This window comes from Heloderma suspectum, chromosome 3 (genome assembly GCF_057233095.1).
Source record: "Heloderma suspectum isolate Gila_16-S chromosome 3, 16-S_ref, whole genome shotgun sequence".
Taxonomy (NCBI): Eukaryota; Metazoa; Chordata; class Lepidosauria; order Squamata; family Helodermatidae; genus Heloderma; species Heloderma suspectum.
In genome coordinates, this window is record NC_139460.1 from 454,941 (window position 1) to 474,067 (window position 19,127).

General features: G+C 47.2%; 1 protein-coding gene across 1 annotated transcript in view; it reads right to left on the reverse strand.

Annotated features, from left to right (window-relative positions):
* Nucleotides 1-642: 642 nt before the first annotated feature.
* LOC146349147 (zinc finger BED domain-containing protein 4-like) overlaps nucleotides 643-19,127 on the reverse strand; it is a 41,291-nt gene continuing 22,806 nt past the window's right edge. The window contains exon 2 of the mRNA XM_084842214.1: nucleotides 643-2,466. Within this exon, the coding sequence (XP_084698340.1) occupies nucleotides 764-1,993 (1,230 nt within the window). The 5' untranslated portion in view covers nucleotides 1,994-2,466 and the 3' untranslated portion in view covers nucleotides 643-763. The remainder of the gene's footprint in view (nucleotides 2,467-19,127) is intronic.

Here is a 19,127-nt window from a genome sequence, read left to right on the forward strand (position 1 = left end):
CATTTAATAGGGACAAATGCCAAGTTCTGCACCTAGGAAAAAGAAACCAAATGCACAGTTACAAGATGGGGGATACGTGGCTCAACCACACTACGAGCGAGAAGGATCTTGGAATTGTCATCGATCACAAGCTGAATATGAGCCAACAATGTGATGTGGCTGCAAAAAAGGCAAATGCTATTTTGGGCTGCATTCATAGAAGCATCGCTTCCAAATCCCGGGAAGTACTAGTTCCCCTCTACTCAGCACTGGTTAGGCCTCATCTGGAGTACTGTATCCAGTTCTGGGCACCACACTTTAAGAAGGATGCAGACAAGCTGGAGAGGGTTCAAAGGAGGGCAACAAAGATGATCAGGGGACTGGAAACAAAGCCCTATGAAGAGAGACTGAAAGAACTGGGCATGTTTAGCCTTGAGAAGAGAAGACTGAGGGGAGATATGATAGCACTCTTCAAGTACTTGAAAGGTTGTCACAGAGAAGAAGGCCAGGATCTCTTCTTGATCATCCCAGAGTGCAGGACACGGAATCATGGGCTAAAGTTACAGGAAGCCAGATTCCGGCTGAACATCAGGAAAAACTTCCTGACTGTAAGAGCAATACGACAATGGAACCAATTACCTGGGGAGGTGGTGGGCTCTCCCACACTGGAGGCCTTTAAGACGAGGCTGGACAGCCATTTGTCAGGGATGCTCTGACTTGGATTCCTGCATTGAGCAGGGGGTTGGACTCGATGGCCTTGTAGGCCCCTTCCAACCCTACTATTCTATGATTCTATCCTTAGCACAGGTAGCACTTGGCCCAGTGTGGCATAGTCTGCACTCAGTACCGCTGTGCATTCATCGAAAATTTTTAAAATGTCCACCAGGTCTTGCATCCAGAGCCACTGATGTGGTGTGACAAAAAATTTGGAGTGGTGTTGCTTCTCAGTGATGTAGTCATTTATAGCTGGTCTCTGCTCACAGAGTCTCTGAAGCATATGCAATGTGCTGTTCCAGCGTGTGGACATATCCAAAATGAATTTGTGTTCTGGAAGGCCACGGCTACGTTGGATGGTGCCAATTGCCTCCATTGCTGAGCAGGACTGCCGGAAGTGGGTGCAAATGGATCGGGCCACCTTAAGTAGCTTGCCAATTTTTGGGGAGGCGTTGCTCAATCCAGAATGCACCACAAGGTTCAAGCAGTGCGCAACGCACGGAACGTGGTTTAGCCGTGCAATGCGGGCTGCTTTTAGGTAGTTTGAGGCATTGTCTGTTGCTACACAGCCCACTGTAAGATTTAAGGGGGCCAACCAGGACTGAACAACACCACTGATGCTGCTGACGTTTTCCACTGTGTGTGTCCCAGAGAGCATTGTGAGGGACAATGTCGCTGTTCTACAACTCAGTCGGCTGCTCGCACTGATGGATACCCAGTGCGCGGTGACACACAGATAAGACTTTGTTTGGTTACTTGTCCATGTGTCACTCGTTAAATGTACACTTCCTCCAACTGCACATTTCAAATCCTGTTGGAGCACCCATCTGATTGCAGAAGCCAGGGCTGGAATGGCTACGCCACTAATGTAGTGACGAGAGGGGACATCCCACCGAGGGCAGATGCTCTTAAGTAAGGTCAAAAAGTCTTCATCTTCCACCAGGGAGAAGGGAAGCATACGTGCTGCAATGGCCACTGTCAGGAGGTGATTCCACAGTCGTGCCTGGGCGCTGTCAGAGGGTAATTTCTGTGTCAGCGCAAGGCATTTCTCCAGTGAGACCTGCCTCTTAGCAAAGCTGCCTTCTGTGCCCTTCCCACCCAGACCACTTTGCGTGAGGTCTTTGGAAGATGAGACAAAGGCGGTACTGTTCTTTTTGGATGGTTGTGGCTTCCCGTCGCTATCTTTGGGCACAAGAAGCGGATGATGCACCTCCATGTGTTGCCTCATGGCAGACGTGCCCACTCGTGGACAGCCCCCTTCTTTTCCTAGCCGCACACGGCTTCGACAGATATCGCACATCACGACATAGCGGTCGTTCTCTGCATATTTGAAGAAGCGCCACACATAGGAGCTCACCCTGCCACCACCATTTCTTCTTTGGGGAATGGGGCCTTCGGTTCCAGATGAGGTGGCATCTGGAGCTGCATGTTTCCACTCATCTGTGGATGGTGTTGTTGATGGTGTTGTTGATGGTGCTGACCAGTGCTTGGCAGGGGACGTTTGTTCCTGAGGTTTGGGATTGGTCCCGCAGAACGCAGAAGGCTGGAAGTGGAGAACAGAGTCAGACCCAGTCTCAGCAGGGACATCAGTGATATAGAAGAGCTCCTCATCATCTTCGCTGTCCGGATCACTGATGACGCTAAGTCCTCCGGCCTTTTTTTCAAAATCACCTGAGCCGCCGCCCACGAGGTGATCATCAGCAGGCAGCTGTGGACCTGGTTCACCTGTCCCACTTCCGCTGTCGGATGCAGGGAGGACGGTTGTGGGCGTCTCTGTAAAGATTCAAAATAGATAGAAGCAGAGTTTCATGAGAAATGCGACTTTTACACATGAGTAATAGCCAAGCAAATAAAACTGTGTTGTTGTAGCAATCTATGAAACATAGCTTGGAGGACTCGCAATCAATCCACATGACACAAGGTGCAGTTGTAAGCTACTCCTGCACTACCGAGCACTGAGAAAACACATTAGGTGCAAAAAAAAGGTACTGTACAGACTGGGAAACTCAACGAGAGTTATCTAAACGTGTCCTCACTGGTGAAAACATGAAAAGCATGGGGGAGGAGATATCTGGCTCCCTTGCAAGGTCCACTCCTTTCATCAGCTCTATTATACCATTGTGTGGGACTCATCCCCCATAGGGCTGGCCCAACGCGTTTTGCTTCCTGAGGCAAAGGGTAAAATGGCACCCCTCCATCCTACATAGGGCGATAGCTGAATCTTACTTGAACAGTGACAATGGGAAAGCCTCTTCCACCACACCAGAGGACAACAAGCTGGCTGAGGAGCTGCAAGGCTCCCTAACAATAGGGCTGGTCCTGACCTGAGCACATACTTGGCGAATCCCACTGCCTTTTTCAAGGGTGCATTTGTGGTCCCCCAGGAGCAGTGCCTGATTAGTCAGGCCCTCTTTTTGTAGTAGCCATATCGAGGGTCAGACTAAAGGGACTAAATAAGTCTCTGACTCAGATTTCTGCAACATTTTAAAAACCATCCTCAGAAACATGGCTCAACCACACTATACATGGCTCAACCACACTACAAGTGAGAAGGATCTTGGAATTGTTTTCAATCACAAGCTGAATATGACCCAACAATGTGATGTGGCTGCAAAAAAGGCCAATGCTCTTTTGGGCTGCATTAATAGAAGCATCGCTTCCAAATACCGGGAAGTACTAGTTCCCCTCTACTCAGCACTGGTTAGGCCTCATCTGGAGTACTGTGTCCAGTTCTGGGCACCACACTTTAAGAAGGATGCAGACAAACTGGAGAGGGTTCAGAGGAGGGCAACAAAGATGATCAGGGGACTGGAAACAAAGCCCTATGAGGAGAGACTGAAAGAACTGGGCATGTTTAGCCTTGAGAAGAGAAGACTGAAGGGAGATATGATAGCACTCTTCAAGTATTTGAAAGGTTGTCACAGAGAAGAAGGCCAGGATCTCTTCTTGATCATCCCAGAGTGCAGGACACGGAATCATGGGCTCAAGTTACAGGAAGCCAGATTCCGGCCGAACATCAGGAAAAACTTCCTGACTGCAAGAGCAATATGACAATGGAACCGATTACCTGGGGAAGTGGTGGGCTCTCCCACACTGGAGGCCTTCAAGACGAGGCTGGACAGCCATTTGTCAGGGATGCTCTGACTTGGATTCCTGCATTGAGCAGGGGGTTGGACTCGATGGCCTTGTAGGCCCCTTCCAACCCTACTATTCTATGATTCTATGACCTTTGCCGGCAAGAGATCATCATCAAGGTGATGTCTCTGCTTCTTACTATGCTGTCTAGGTTGGCCATAGCTTTCCTCCCAAGGAGCAAGCGTCTTTTAATTTCATGGCTACAGTCACCATCTGCGGTGATCTTGGAGCTCAAGAAAGTAAAATCTGTCACTGCTTCCATTTCTTCCCCTTCTATATGCCAGGAAGTGATAGGGCCAAATGCCATGATCTTAGTTTTTTTAATGTTGAGTTTCAAACCAGCTTTTGCACTCTCCTCTTTCACCCTCAACAAGAGGCTCTTGAGATCCTCTTCCATTTCTGCCATTAGGGTGGTATCGTCTGCATATCGGAGGTTGTTGATAATTCTCCCAGAAATCTTAATTCCGACCTCTGATTCATCCAACCTGGCATTTCTCATGATGTACTCTGCATATAAGTTAAAGAAGCAGGGTGACAATATGCAGCCTTGTCATACTCCTTTCCCAATTTTGAACCACTCGGTTGTTTCATGTCTGGTTCTTACTGTTGCTTCTTGACCCTCGTACAGGTTTCTCAGGAGACAGGTAAGGTGGTCTGGTACTCCCATCACTTTAAGAATTTGCCACAGTTTGTTGTGATCCACACAATCAAAGGCTTTAGTGTAGTCAATGAAGCAGAAATAGACGTTTTTCTGGAATTCTCTTGCTTTCTCCACAATGCAGCGAATGTTGGCGATTTGATCTCTAGTTCCTCTGCCTCTTTGAAACCCAGCTTGTACTTCTGGTAGTTCTCGGTTCACATACTGCTGAAGCCTAGCTTGTAGGATTTTGAGCATCACCTTGCTGGCATGTGAAATGAGCGCAATTGTGCGGTAGTTTGAACACTCTTTGGCGTTGCCCTTCTTTGGAATTGGAACGTAAACTGACCTTTTCCAGTCTTGCGGCCATTGTTGAGTGTTCCAAATTTGTTGGCATATTGAATGCAGCACTTTAACAGCATCATCTTTTAGGATTTTAAATAGCTCGGCTGGAATACTGTCATCTCCGCTAGCTTTGTTGTTACTAATGCTTCCTAAGGCCCACTTGACTTCACTCTCTAGGATGTCCGGCTCAAGTTCAGTGACCGCACTATCATGGCTATCAGGGACATTCAGATCTTTCCTGTATAGTTCTTCTGTGTATTCATGCCACCTCTTCTTAATCTCATCTGCTTCTGTTAGGTCCCTGCCTTCTTTGTCCTTTATCATGCCCATCTTTGCACAAAACGTTCCCTTGAGATCTCCAATTTTCTTGAAGAGATCTCGAGTCTTTCCCATTCTGTTGTTTTCCTTGATTTCTTTGCATTGTTCATTTAAGAAGGCCTTCTTGTCTCTCCTTGCAATTCTCTGGAACTCTGCATTCAGTTGGGTATATCTTCCCCTTTCTCCCTTGCTTTTTGCTTCCCTTCTTTCCTCAGCTACTTGTAAAGCCTCATCAGACAGCCACTTGGCTTTCTTGCATTTCTTTTTCTTTGGGATGGATTTTGTTGCTGCCTCCTGAACAATGTTACGGACCTCCATCCATAGTTCCTCAGGCACTCTGTCTATCAGGTCTAATCCCTTAAATCTATTCCTCACCTCCACTGTGTATTCATAAGGGATATGATTTAGGTCATACCTGAATGGTTTAGTGGTTTTCCCTACGTTCTTCAATTTAAGCCAAAATTTTGCAAGAATCAGCTCATGATCTGAGCCACAGTCAGCTCCAGGTCTTGTTTTTACTGACTGTATGGAGCTTCTCCATCTTTGGCTGCAAAGGACATAATCAATCTGATTTCGATATTGACCATCTGGTGATGTCCATGTGTAGAGTCGTCTCTTGTGCTGTTGGAAAAGAGTGTTTGCTATGATCAGCGTGTTCTCTTTGCAAAACTCTATTAGCTTTTGTCCTGCTTCATTTTGTACACCAAGGCCATGCCTGCCTGTTATCCCAGTGATTTCTTGACTTCCTACTTTAGCATTCCAATCCCCTATGATGAAGAGGACATCTTTTTTTGGTGTTAGTTCTAGAAGGTGTTGTAGGTCTTCATAGAACCGATCAACCTCAGCTTCTTCGGCATCAGTGGTTGGGGCATAAGACTTAGAATCATAGATCATAGAATCATAGAAGTTTTATGATTAAGTTTTAGAACTCATAACTTGAATTATCATAACTTGAATTATCATAACTTGAATTATTATTATTGAAATATAACTTGAATTACTGTGATGTTGAATGGTTTGCCTTGGATTCGTACTGAGATAATTCTATCATTTTTGAGATTGTACCCCAGTACTGCTTTTCCTACCCTTTTCTTGACTATGAGTGCTACTCCATTTCTTCTAAGGGATTCTTGGCCACAATAGTAGATATGATGGTCACCTGAATTAAATTCGCCCATGCCTGTCCATTTTAGTTCGCTGATTCCCAAGATGTCGATGTTCAGTCTTGCCATCTCATGTTTGACCACCTCCAGCTTACCTTGATTCATTGATCTGACATTCCAGGTTCCTAAACAATATTGTTCTTTACAGCATCGGATTTTCTTTTCACCACCAGACACATCCACAGCTGAGTGTCCTTTTGGCTTTGGCCCAGCCGCTTCACTCTTTCTGGCGCTACTTGGAAATACCCTCTGCTCTTCCCCGGTAGTATATTGGACACCTTCTGACCTGAGGGGCTCATCTTCCGGCGTCATCTCTTTTAGCCTTGTGATACGTTCCATGGGGTTTTCTTGGCAAGAATACTGGAGTGGGTTGCCATTTCCTTCTCCAGTGGACCACATTTTGTCAGAACTCTCTGCCATGACCTGTCCGTCTTGGGTGGCTCTGCATGGCATAGCTTATGGCTTCACTGAGTTACGCAAGCCCCTTCGCCACAACAAGGCAGTAATCCATGAAGGGGTCATTTCGGATAGGGGCCCCCAATTCACTGCCCATTTCTGGAGGGAGCTACTTGGGCTTCTCCGTGTGACTCTCTGCCTTTCCTCTGCCCTCCATCCACAGACGGACGGTCAGACCGAGCGCATCAATGCGACTCTGGAGCAATATTTGCGCTGTTATGTCAATTACCAGCAAGATGACTGGTTTTCCTTGCTGCCTCTCGCAGAATTTGCTCATAACAATGCCTGCCATGCTTCCACCCACCAAACTCCATTTTTGGCCAATTTTGGTTACCACCCCAAGGCTTTCTCGTCCACCTTAGCTCCCTCTTTGGTGCCAGCGGCCCATGACTTTTTAGAGGAGTTGCGAGCGGTGCACCACCTCTTATGGGACTCCCTCGAGCAAGCCAAGACAGCCTACAAGCCCTCTGCAGACTGGTGGCACCAGCTGGGCCCATCTCTGCAACTGGGGGACTGAGTTTGGTTGTCCACCCAATACCTCCCCTCTCAGTCGCCCGCAAGGAAGCTCGTGCCTCACCGCACAGGGCCTTTCCAGATTACGGCCCAGATTAACCCAGTTGCTTTTTGCCTGGCTCTCCCCCCCTCCATGAAGATCCATCCTGTTTTTCATTGGTCCTTGCTGTCACCCCTGGTTTCTGGTGACCCTCATCGCTCGGTCAGTTCCCCCCCGCCGCCAGTGCTGGTGGAGGGGGAGGAGGAGTTTGAGGTCGCGGAGACTCTGAACTCCTGCCTTTCTCGCAGCCGCCTGCAATATCTAGTGGACTGGAAGGGGTACGGGCCAGATGAGCGAACCTGGGAACCCGCGGAAAATGTGCATGCTCCGTTGCTGCTGAGGCGTTTCCACCAGCTGTACCCCCACAAACCCAGGGCCCCAGGGGAAGAGCACGAGGGGGGGCCTCATGGGAGTGGGGATGATGTAAGGGTGGAAACTGAGCCAAGAGAACCCCAGAGCAGTTCTGATTCTGAAGAGGGTCAGCAATCCGTGGGAGAGGAGCCAGCTCATCCCTCACAGGCACAGCAGCTGGCAGAGATTCCTCCTGCCGGCATTCCTGAGATAGTGATCCTAGTAGTGAGAAAGTGCGGGAGGGGGGCTTGCTGGACGCTTGACGCAGACACAGGGAGCAACGAGCGATGGAAGGCGTGGAAAGGAGGCGTAGCGCCCGTTTGCTGCGCAAGCAACAGCCGCCTTCCGTGGACCCAAGGGAAAGAGGGAGGATCTCTCCCTAGCCCATAAGTTCAGGGTCTTCAAGTGACTTTCCTTCAAACGGGGATCAACTGCCTACTCGGCGCATAGGCCACTCTGCTGTTCCTTGCTTAGTCACTGGTGATTAGCATCTGAAAGAGTCATTAAGTTGTAAAAGGATTAAAGCCTTGAAAAGAATCCTTTCGTCTGTGTCTTGAGTTGGCTATTGGAGTCTACTGAAAGAGGCTGCTAGGGCGCCTCCTGACAGGCAGCATGCTTGACCAGGGTCAAGCAAAATGATCCTTGCTCATTTGCTTGGTGTCTCTCACTCGCCCTTTGCTTTCCTCTTTCGGCCATGCAGCCATGCGGGTAGCTTTGTCAAACTTCTGTGTATCCAAAATGTTATAAAGCAATTTGGGGCACCAAAAATAGGTATGCCCCACTGCATCACAGAGATTACAGCATATACCCCTACGGCAATTGACCGTTAGCTGTCCCCTACTACCATACCTGGCACATAAGTGTGTCATGCATGTAAGGCGTCTGTGTTCATATGACCCACATTGAAAACAGGCTGCGGGCTGGCTGCTGTACTTACTGATGCCACGCTCTGAACCTAAATAAAATTACTTCGGTATTTTTCCTCGATTTTGGTGCTCTTCTTGATCTTTGAAGGTCACTATACATCGATATTCTCCATTCCAAAAACCGTCATCATCATACTTTTTGTCTGGCCCCATTAGGATAGTTGCATATTTGGATACCCACAGAGTGACATCATGCGCCAGTATTGCTGTGGTGCGAAAAATCACGGTGAGCACCTTTGTATCCTTCTTAAACAAGGGCACTAACTCAAAATCCTTTAGCAACTGCGGGAATACCCTTCGTGTTACTTTGCAGTTGAACCAAAACCGCTTATATGCTTTCTCTGATGCTAGGCAAACTTCCACCTCTCTCGACCCTCAAAGTTGAATAACAGCCATAACGTCATTTCTGTTTATATCTAATGCGTCTCTAAGGAGTTTTTTTGCAATGTATGACCTTGCTTCTCCTTGGGGGTCATTTCCCGCATAACGAAAGCAAACCATGTATCTCTTTCGTGTGTCACCTTCATCAGATGCCCCTTTGATCGCCTGAGCAAGGAAATCCTCATCCTCATCTTCGGGATTATACCAGGGACTTTTCGTTTCTCGTGCTCTACCTGTTTGTTCTCTCCCCTCCTCCTCCCTAGGAACTACCACATAAAATAATGTGGTAGTTCCTAGGGTGCGCACCATGTCGGTGCGCACCATGTCGCAGCAAGAATGACATGGTGCGACTCTGGGGTTATGTACAGTAGTTGCACACTTCGCTTTACCAGAAGTGCCAACTTACAACCTAAGGAAAGTCAGTCATGAAAAAATATGGACCTCATAGAATCATAGAATAGTAGGGTTGGAAGGGGCCTACAAGGCCATCGAGTCCAACCCCCTGCTTAATGAAGGAATCCAAGTCACAGCATCCACAGCATGGCTGTCCACCTCGTCTTGAAGGCCTCCAGTGTGGGAGAGCCCACCACCTCCCTAGGGAATTGGTTCCATTGTCATATCGCTCTAACAGTCAGGAAGTTTTTCCTGATGTTCAGCTGGAATCTGGCTTCCTGTCACTTGAGCCCATGATTCCGAGTCCTGCACTCTGGGATGATCGAGAAGAGATCCTAGCCTTCCTCTCTGTGACAACCTTTCAAGTCCTTGAAGAGTGCTATCATATCTCTCCTCAGTCTTCTCTTCTCAAGGCTAAACATGCCCAGTTCTTTCAGTCTCTCTTCAGAGGGCTTTGTTTCCAGTTCCCTGATCATCTTTGTTGCCCTCCTCTGAACCCTCTCCAGTTTGTCTGCGTCCTTCTTAAAGTGTGGTCCCCAGAACTGGACACAGTACTCCAGATGAGGCCTAACCAGTGCTGAGTAGAGAGGAACTAGTACTTCCCGGGATTTGGAAGCGATGCTTCTATTAATGCAGCCCAAAAGAGCATTTGCCTTTTTTGCAGTCACATCACATTGTTGGCTCATATTCAGCTTGTGATGGACAACAATTCCAAGATCCTTCTCTCTTGTAGTGTGGTTGAGCCACGTATCCCCCATCTTGTAACTGTGCATTGGGTTTCTTTTTCCTAGGTGCAGAACTTGGCATTTGTCCCTATTAAATGTCATTCTGTTGTTTTCTGCCCAGCGCTCCAGTCTATCCCGATCACTTTGAATTTTGGTTCTGTCTTCCAAAGGATTAGCTATCCCGCCCAATTTTGTGTCGTCTGCAAATTTGATCAGCATTCCCTGCACCTCCTCCTCCAAGTCATTAATAAAAACGTGGAAGAGCACTGGGCCCAGGACTGAGCCCTGCGGTACCCCACTCGTTACCTCTCCCCAGTTTGAGAAGGTCCCATTGAGAAGCACTCTTTGAGTCCGATTCTGTAGCCAACTGTGGAGCCACCGGATCGTTGTTTCATCTAGCCCACTTCGAGCTAGTTTGCTCATCAGGATATCATGGGGAACTTTGTCGAAAGCTTTGCTGAAGTCAAGGTATATGATGTCTACAGCATTCCCACGGTCCACAAGGGAGGTTACTTGATCAAAAAATGAGATCAGATTGTCCGGCAGGACTTGTTTTTGACAAATCCATGTTGGCTTCGAGTAATCACTGCATTGTTTTCAAGGTGCTTCTGTAGTAGCAATGTAGAGGGTCAGACTAAGTAGCCTCATGCCTCATGTCCTTGCTGAGCTCTTTCTCTCTTAAATATATTTTTGTAAGCTGATGAGACGCAGGAATTTCTTATCTTGTCAACAAGGCTAAAGTCAGAGTTATCATGTTCTCTGCTTATCATGCCCTATAACCCATTTCCTGGACTATAAAAAATGGTGCTAGAAAATGCTGAATACCGCAAGACCACACGGAGGGGGGGCGGAGGAGCTCAGCAAGGACATGAGGCATGAGGCTACTTAGTCTGACCCTCTACATTGCTACTACATTTCCCCCCTTAAATGCATAATTTTATTACAATTATAGCATTTCTGATAAGCGAATGCTCATAATAGTTTGCAAAGCACAATACATGTTACCTATGTGCTGCCTCATAGGTAACATGTATGGTATAAAACCCATTTAGCCCAATGGCTCGTGGTTCAGAGAGGCTGTCTGGTCCAACCATTGGGTATGCCTGTGTGCTGTAAGTTACCCAATAAAGTCTCCTTGTAAGTAAAAAACAAAACAAAAAAACAAACCCTCGCTGGAATCCCAACACACAAGCGGGGCTAGAGCGCCTCACCCAGTATCAAACCCCGCTGTTAAAAGCCATGAGGGCAGGTATTAAGAAGTCAGTTAATATGACCAGGGTGTCTAAAGTGCTGCAAGGTGCCACCGAGGCCCCAGAGCGTACTTGGAGCGTCTTTTAGATGCCTATCGCCAGTATACCCCCCTCGACCCAGAGGCCCAAGAAAACGTGGACGAGGAAATAGAAGAAGACCCGGCAGAGGCAGAGGATTCTTAGGAAAGAACCAGTGTGCCCAGTGCGGACAAGATGGACATTGGTGGCATGAATGCCCAAATAAAATGAATCAAATACACAAAGGAGAGAACCAAAGAGGCCAGAACGGGCGAGAGAGGGGACAGCTTGTAAGGGGCCGTGACATTGACTGTGAGGAGCCGTGACATAGACTTCATGATTGACACTGGAGCGGCATCAAGAGCAAGAAAACGTTAGCTTTAAACAAGAAGCCCAAACACTGGGCAAAGTTCTTCAAGCCCAGTGTCGTTTTGTCTTAGAAAATAGGCCCCAGTTCCCATCACAGAAGTTCATCCTTTCCAACCAGGAGATGAAGTATGGGTTAAAGAGTGGGAAAATGACCCTTTAACTCCCAAGTGGAGAAGACCAAAAACTGTCATACTTTCCACCCCCACAGCCATGAAGGTAGCTGGAATTAAACCCTGGATACATTGGACACGAGTCAAGAAAGCAAAGGGGGGAGTAGACTGTTGCTAAAAATCCTTTAAAAGTCATTCTGAAGAAACAGTAAGAAAACTCTGGCTAGACCCTACTGTGGGCGCACCTGGAGACCGCCCACCCAGCGTACGGTCAGACCTCAAACTGGAGAGAATTGAAAAAGGGGACTAGACCCTACTGCAGCTAGCCAGGTGATAGCTGCCTGGCGTACGGTCAGATCCCAAAGAAAACAAAACATGCGAGTTGTAGTAGTAGTAGTAGTGTTGTGTTTTTTAATAACGTGTACTAAAGGGGGGTCTGCCCCTGGAGGGGGAAGTCTGTCCCAGCGATTCGCTGATAATTACTGGCTTCACCTGGCTAACATCACGGGAGTAGAACATTTTTGTTTGCCAAGAGATATACCTGCAAACAGGCTTTTTTAATCTCTTTCTCCTCCATCATTTAAGCTGTGAAGTACACCAGACGCTTTGTTGTTTTAATTTTACTGATAATAGTAATGCTGTAGATGTTCAAATCAATACTCTGCATAATAAAGTAGCTGACATAACAATGGGACAAAACAATTGGCTAGATTGGTTAACCTCTTGGCTCCCAAATTTTAGCTAGCTTAAGGCATTGTTCATCCTAATTCTACCAGCGTTGTTCATAAAAGTACTGTTATGCCTTTGCATTCCTTGTTTTATGCGCTGTTTAACCAATCTGTTTTATGTCTCGGCTAGTAAAACTGCCGCCCTCTACGCTCTAATAGCCCAACAGAGAATTAAGTGATATGTCTGTTATAAAAAGTTTTGTATTGTGCTTTGCAGACTATTATGAGCATTCGCTTATCAGAAATGCTATAATTGTAATAAAATTATGCATTTAAGGGGGGAAATGTAGTAGCAATGTAGAGGGTCAGACTAAGTAGCCTCATGCCTCATGTCCTTGCTGAGCTCTTTCTCTCTTAAATACATTTTTGTAAGCTGATGAGACGCAGGAATTTCTTATCTCGTCAACAAGGCTAAAGTCAGAGTTATGTTCTCTGCTTATCATGCCCTATATCCAGTTTCCTGGACTATAAACAATGGTGCTAGAAGAGAAAATGCTGAATACTGCAAGACCACACGGAGGGGGGCGGAGGAGCTTTTTCATATGTGTCATAATGTCTATAAAAACAATTTGCTGATGTACCTCAGGGCTTTTGGCACTTTGGAAGTGATTCCAGCCATAAAGCCCGCACGTTAATAAAGAAGAACTCTTTTTCCTTCACTCCGTAGTCTCTCTGACTCCGATTTCTGCAACACTTCCAGATGCTTTATCAACTGCTCCAGAATTTTTCCCAGGGATTGATGTCAGACTGACTGGTCTGTAGTTCCCAGGTTCTTCCTTTTTACCCTTTTTGAAGATAGGGACAACATTAGCCCTCCTCCAGTCATCTGGCACTTCCCCCGTCCTCCATGATTTCTCAAAGAGAATAGACAGCGGTTCTGAGAGTTCTTCTGCCAGTTCCTTTATGACTCTAGGATGCAGTTCATCTGGACCTGGAGATTTGAACTCATTCAAAGTAATTAGGTGTTCCTTGACCATATGTCTATCCATCTCAAGCTGCAATCCTGCCCCTTCAGCCTGTACTTCGCCATTGCCACGGGGGTCATAGACCCTCTTTTGGGAGAAGACTGAGCCAAGGTAGGAATTGAGCACCTCTGCAATTGAAGGATATAACTTGTTCAAAAAGAAAAGGAGGAACAGAAAGGGAGGTGGGGTTGCACTGTATGTGAAAAATACAGATCTCTGCACAGAAATACAACATGGTCGCTTTCCCCCAGAGTTCCTGTAACGGCTACTTTATCCACTAAGTCATCTCTGTTGGTTAGGATCAAGTCAAGGATAGCCGATCCTCTAGTTCCTTCCTCTACTTTCTGTAGGAGGAAGTTATCGAACACACAAGTCAGGAATTTCCTGGAGGGGCCATGTTTTGTCTCCCAACAAATATCGGGGAAGCTGAGTCCCCCATGACTACTACATCATGCTTCCTTAAAACATTGGCTATTTGCTTTTCAAAAGTTTCATCCTTGTCTTCTCCTTGATTGGGTGGCCGGTAGTAGACTCCGACCACCGGGTTCCTTTTATTCCTAGCTCCATTTATTTTGAACTAGATGCTCTCGATGGGGCTATCAAGCTCATGCTCCTGTATTTCTGTGCAGAGATATGTATTTTTCACATACAGTGCAACCCCACCTCCCTTTCTGTTCCTCCTGTTCTTTTTGAACAAGTTATATCCTTCAATTGCTGTATTCCAGTCATGAGAGTCATCCCACCTAGTCTCAGTTATATCTATCAAGTCATAATTTCTCTCCTGTATTAAGAGTTCAAGTTCGTTCTGTTTGTTTCCCATACTCTGGGCATTAGTGTATAGACATTGAAGACCATGTGCTTTAGTCTGGCTTTCTTCTTACATGTGTCTGAAGACTATTATTGGGCGCTATCAGAGCTGTTCTCTCTGTTGCAATGCATGCGCCTACGTCCACTGTTACCCCCAACATTACATCTTCCCTCCCTGTAGGACTCAGTTTAAAGCCCTCCTGATGTTCTTCATGCTGTGGCCAAACACATTCTTCCCAGCCTTTGTGAGGTGCAACCTGTCCCTAGCCAACAGCCCATCTTCCAGGAAGTATAGCCCGTGGTCCCAGAATCCAAATCTCTCTTGTCGGCACCACCTTTGTAGCCAGTCATTCACCCGGAGTATTTTTCGTTCCCTTTCTATCCCTCTTCTAACTACTGGAAGGTTGGATGAGAAAACTATCTGGGCCCCAAAGTTCTGGAGTTTCCTTCCCAAAGCTTCAAAGTCTGACGTGATTTCTTCGTAGCTCCGCTTGGCAGTATCATTTGTTCCCACATGGATGAGAAGAAAGGGATACCTGTCAGTGGGCTTTATGAGCACAGGCAACCTTTCAGTCACATCTCTAATTCGTCCTCCCGGGAGACAACATACCTGGCAAGTCCACGGGTCTTCGCGACATACTTGGGTCTCGATCCCACGCAGCAAGGAGTCTCCCACTACTACCACTCTTCTCTTCTTCTTCTTGTAGGCCTGGGTTTCATCGCCTCTGTTTGACTGACCGTCAGCCTCTTGCTCACTCTCATGTAGGTTCCCCTGTGATTCTTCCTCTGCAGGCTGTCCTTCAGTCTCATCTGCAAGTACCTGGAATCGGTTCCACAGCTCCACTGCTTCCACTGGTGCAGAGTGGCGTCTAGTTCTTCTTCTCCTAACTGTCACCGTTTTCCAAGAAGTATCCTCTACTCCATTTTTCTTCACCTCAGCATCTCCCACTCCCTCCTCTTGCTGTTGCTCTTCAAGCTTCTGGTCTGCCCTTTGCTGCTGTAGTTCCCCCATTCTGTCCAAGAACTATTCGTGTTCTCTTATCCCCCAGAGGGTCGACAGTCGCCGCTCCAGTCCACTTACTTTTTCTTCCAGAAGCGTGATCAACTTGCACTTGTTGCAGGTATAGGCCATGTTGTTCTCAGGCAAGAAAACAAACATTGCACACACCTTGCAGGTCACCACCACTGGAGAGTCTTGTCCTTCCATAGCCTCTTTTCCCTTTTTGTGTCTAGCTTTGTGATTGTTCTAGACTAGCCTGTGCCTGCTCCTCTACTCAGTAGAGGGTAAAAGCAGAATCCCACTGGTGTGGAAGTGTGTGTTACAAGACAAATAAATGGAAAAAAGTTAAACAAAAAATGAAAAATTAAAAAAAAAATTTAGGGGCCTCCCTCTTGACCTCCCCTGCTGAACTCCCCTGGCCAACTCCTGCTTGCTCCCCCTGTTCGTTCGCTCTGGCCGCTCACTCTCTGGGAGCTTGCTTGCTTCTGTAGTCCCTGGACCAGCTGGACCAGCTTCCTCTGCTCTGCTCTGCTCAGCTGGGAGGCGGGAAACAGACTGAAGCTTCCCACCCACTCAGCTGCTGAGAGTACTCAGGCCACACACACCCAATTCGGTTGGAGCTCTCAGAAGCACCTGGTAAGCTCACAGCCACTCAGAAGGATAAAGGGCAGCCCCCTGGGCTTCCTGCAGCCCACTTACCTCTTAGCCTCTATCTCCTTTGTCTCCTTTGTCTCTTCAACCACTGCAACTCCCCTGGCCAACTCCTGTGCTCTCTCTGGTCGCTCGCTCTCTGGGAGCTTGCCTGCTTCTGTAGTCCCTGGACCAGCTGGACCAGCTTCCTCTGCTCTGCTCTGCTCAGCTGGGAGGCAGGAAACAGACTGAAGCTTCCCACCCACTCAGCTGCTGGGAGTACTCAGGCCACACACCCCCAATTCGGTTGGAGCTCTCAGAAGCACCTGGTGAGCTCACAGGACTTATTTATCCAAAACTTTTCAGCCTATCACAGCTATGCTACAAGGAGAAATGGTTGATATGACAGAAGCTAAAGGTCAATTCACATGTTCCCTTGCCTTGGCAACCATCCAAAGGATCTTGGTGGCCAGGAAACCTAGAACAAGCGCTGCAACTTTTCCTGATTGGTTGCAAGTAGCGAATTTAATTAGGACCTTTCAAGAGATTCACAGGGTGTGGTCTATGGCCACAGAAGGGAAGGTGGTGGCCTTTTGGTCAATTGGCGATTACACTACTTTGGTACCGACTCATGTTTTCATGGACTGGATACTCACAATTATCGGATGCCTGAGGCAACGGATAAAGATCACAAAGCAACATCCCGAACAGGAGGAAGACAGAATTCCAAAAGGAAAAGAGATAGATGGAGACAAATCCAGACACAAGAGGACAGCAAGAAAACCACGCGACGAGACACTTGGGAGGAGAGAGCTACATCGACAGAGATAGAGGCCCGACTTGTTTCACCAGGGGTGACTGCTATGGTGCTACCCCAAAAAGCGGTGAGATGCCAGGGAAGGGGAAAAGAAGTGTGGAAGGATAAACAGAGTGGTCCTAAAACGCCTCAGACTGTTGCTAGTGTGGGGAATACAGGAAGTACAACGGAGACAGAGCTGGAGGGAGGGAATTCTAGTGACAGCAGCCTAGAAAGAGGGCATACACCAGGCACAGTTAAAAAGAAACCAAGAAAAGAATCCTTAAATAAGGATCTCGAATTGTTAAAAATGGATTTGGAAGAGGGAACATTGGGGATGGGGACATCTGAAGAATTAACCCGAGTAGAGTCAGGTGGACAGGGTGAGATTGAGGCGATAGAAGAGTTAATGGAAGGAATGCCAGAGGGAGAGGGGGAGATGGAAAGGATGGAAATGATTGAAGGTGGAGATCGGGTAGTGGATCTGTTATATCAGGGCAGACTACTGGCTCTTGTGATCTTCACTCCTCATCTAGAGATAAAGCATTTTCTCCATCGACAAGAAGAAGAAGCACGCAAAAGAGTGGCCAGCAGGCAAAAGAAATTTTTGTCAGATATTGAAAAGGGGGCTAGGCCTAAAGTGAGACCAGAAGGGAATAATGAGGACAACAAATCGGAAAAGGACAAACAAGCTGGACCTGAGAAAAACTCGAACAACATCGAGAATGTACTGCCGCGAAGAGAAGAACATTTGGGAGAGGAAATAGAGGGAAGTGATTTAGATGTTATAAGGGTCTGGGCGAGTAAGGTAAATATCAATAGGGTAAGAGAGGTTGTGTGTGTGTCGCACAATAAGTTTCCTCCGAGAGAAATGAGCTCGTTGGAGAAACCACGGCAAGCAAAGACACTGATGTTGTCAGAACAAAGGGGGGAAATATAAAACAAACAACAAACAGAAGGAATAAATCGCCCGAATCTGCACCTAAAACGTATGCGTCAGCTACAGCGGACAGTACAAGGGTGAGACAGACGGGGACAGGTGGGTCTCATGGACTGGGCATGGTCTCGGAAGGGGAACTTTTCGGTGACAAGGACTTACTCGACCGATATTATGCTCAGATCCCCGATGTGAACGATCCGAAACAAAGGTTTGTGGTACGTTTGCGATACAAGGGGCATGATGAACAAAAATTGTCACGTTCATACATAGAACCATGCTCTTCGATTTGCTCCGTTACCCGAGGGATGAATTACTGGCAGTGATCATACCCCCGGGCATGAGAGAAGTGGATATTTGCCTGGTCTCGGAAATTTCGTACCAAAAATTTTGGGATCTCTGCAAACACGCCATTAGGATGAGGAAAACCGTGTTCCAGGATTTTGATGTTGTGCCTTTGTTTCAAGGGGAAACAAAAGTTTTGACTGTGAGTTTTAGAACAACGGTTATCCCCGAGGAAGACATATCAAGGTGGCTGAGCCGACACTGTAGAGTGTTGATGGAACCTCAGAAAAAATTCTCTGAAAATGGGGTATGGATGGGAGAGTTCCATGCCATAGTGACATTAAATGAAAATAAGGGGAGTGGTCAGTATAAACATCTGCCAAAATATTTCTTTTTGGGAGCGGACAGGGGAACTACGAGATATAGCGATCAACCCCCTGCCTGCTTCCAATGTGGTTGTTGTTGTTGTTGTTCAGTCATTCAGTCGTGTCCGACTCTTCGTGACCCCATGGACCATAGCACGCCAGGCCTTCCTGTCCTGCGCTCTCTCCCGGAGCGTGCTCAAGTTCATATTCATTGCATCCGTGATGCTATCTAGCCATCTCATCCTCTGCCGTCCCCTTCTCCTTTTGCCTTCAGTCTTTCCCAGCATCAGGGTCTTTTCCAGGGAGTTTTCTCTTCGCATTAGGTGGCCAAAATATTGGAGCTTCAGCTTCATTATCTGTCCTTCCAATGAGCACTCAGGGTTGATTTCCTTTAGGATGGACTGATTTGACCTCCTTGCAGTCCAGGGGACTCGTAAGAGTCTTCTCCAGCACCACAGTTGGAAAGCATCAATTCTTCGGCGCTCAGCCTTCCTTATAGTCCAGCTCTCACAGCCATACATTACTACTGGGAAAACCATAGCTTTGATTAGATGGACCTTTGTCGGCAAGGTGATGTCTCTGCTTCTTACTATGCTGTCTAGGTTGGCCATAGCTTTCCTCCCAAGGAGCAAGCGTCTTTTAATTTCATGGCTACAGTCACCGTCTGCGGTGATCTTGGAGCCCAAGAAAGTAAAATCTGTCACTGCTTCCATTTCTTCCCCTTCTATATGCCAGGAAGTGATGGGGCCAGATGCCATGATCTTCGTTTTTTTAATGTTGAGTTTCAAACC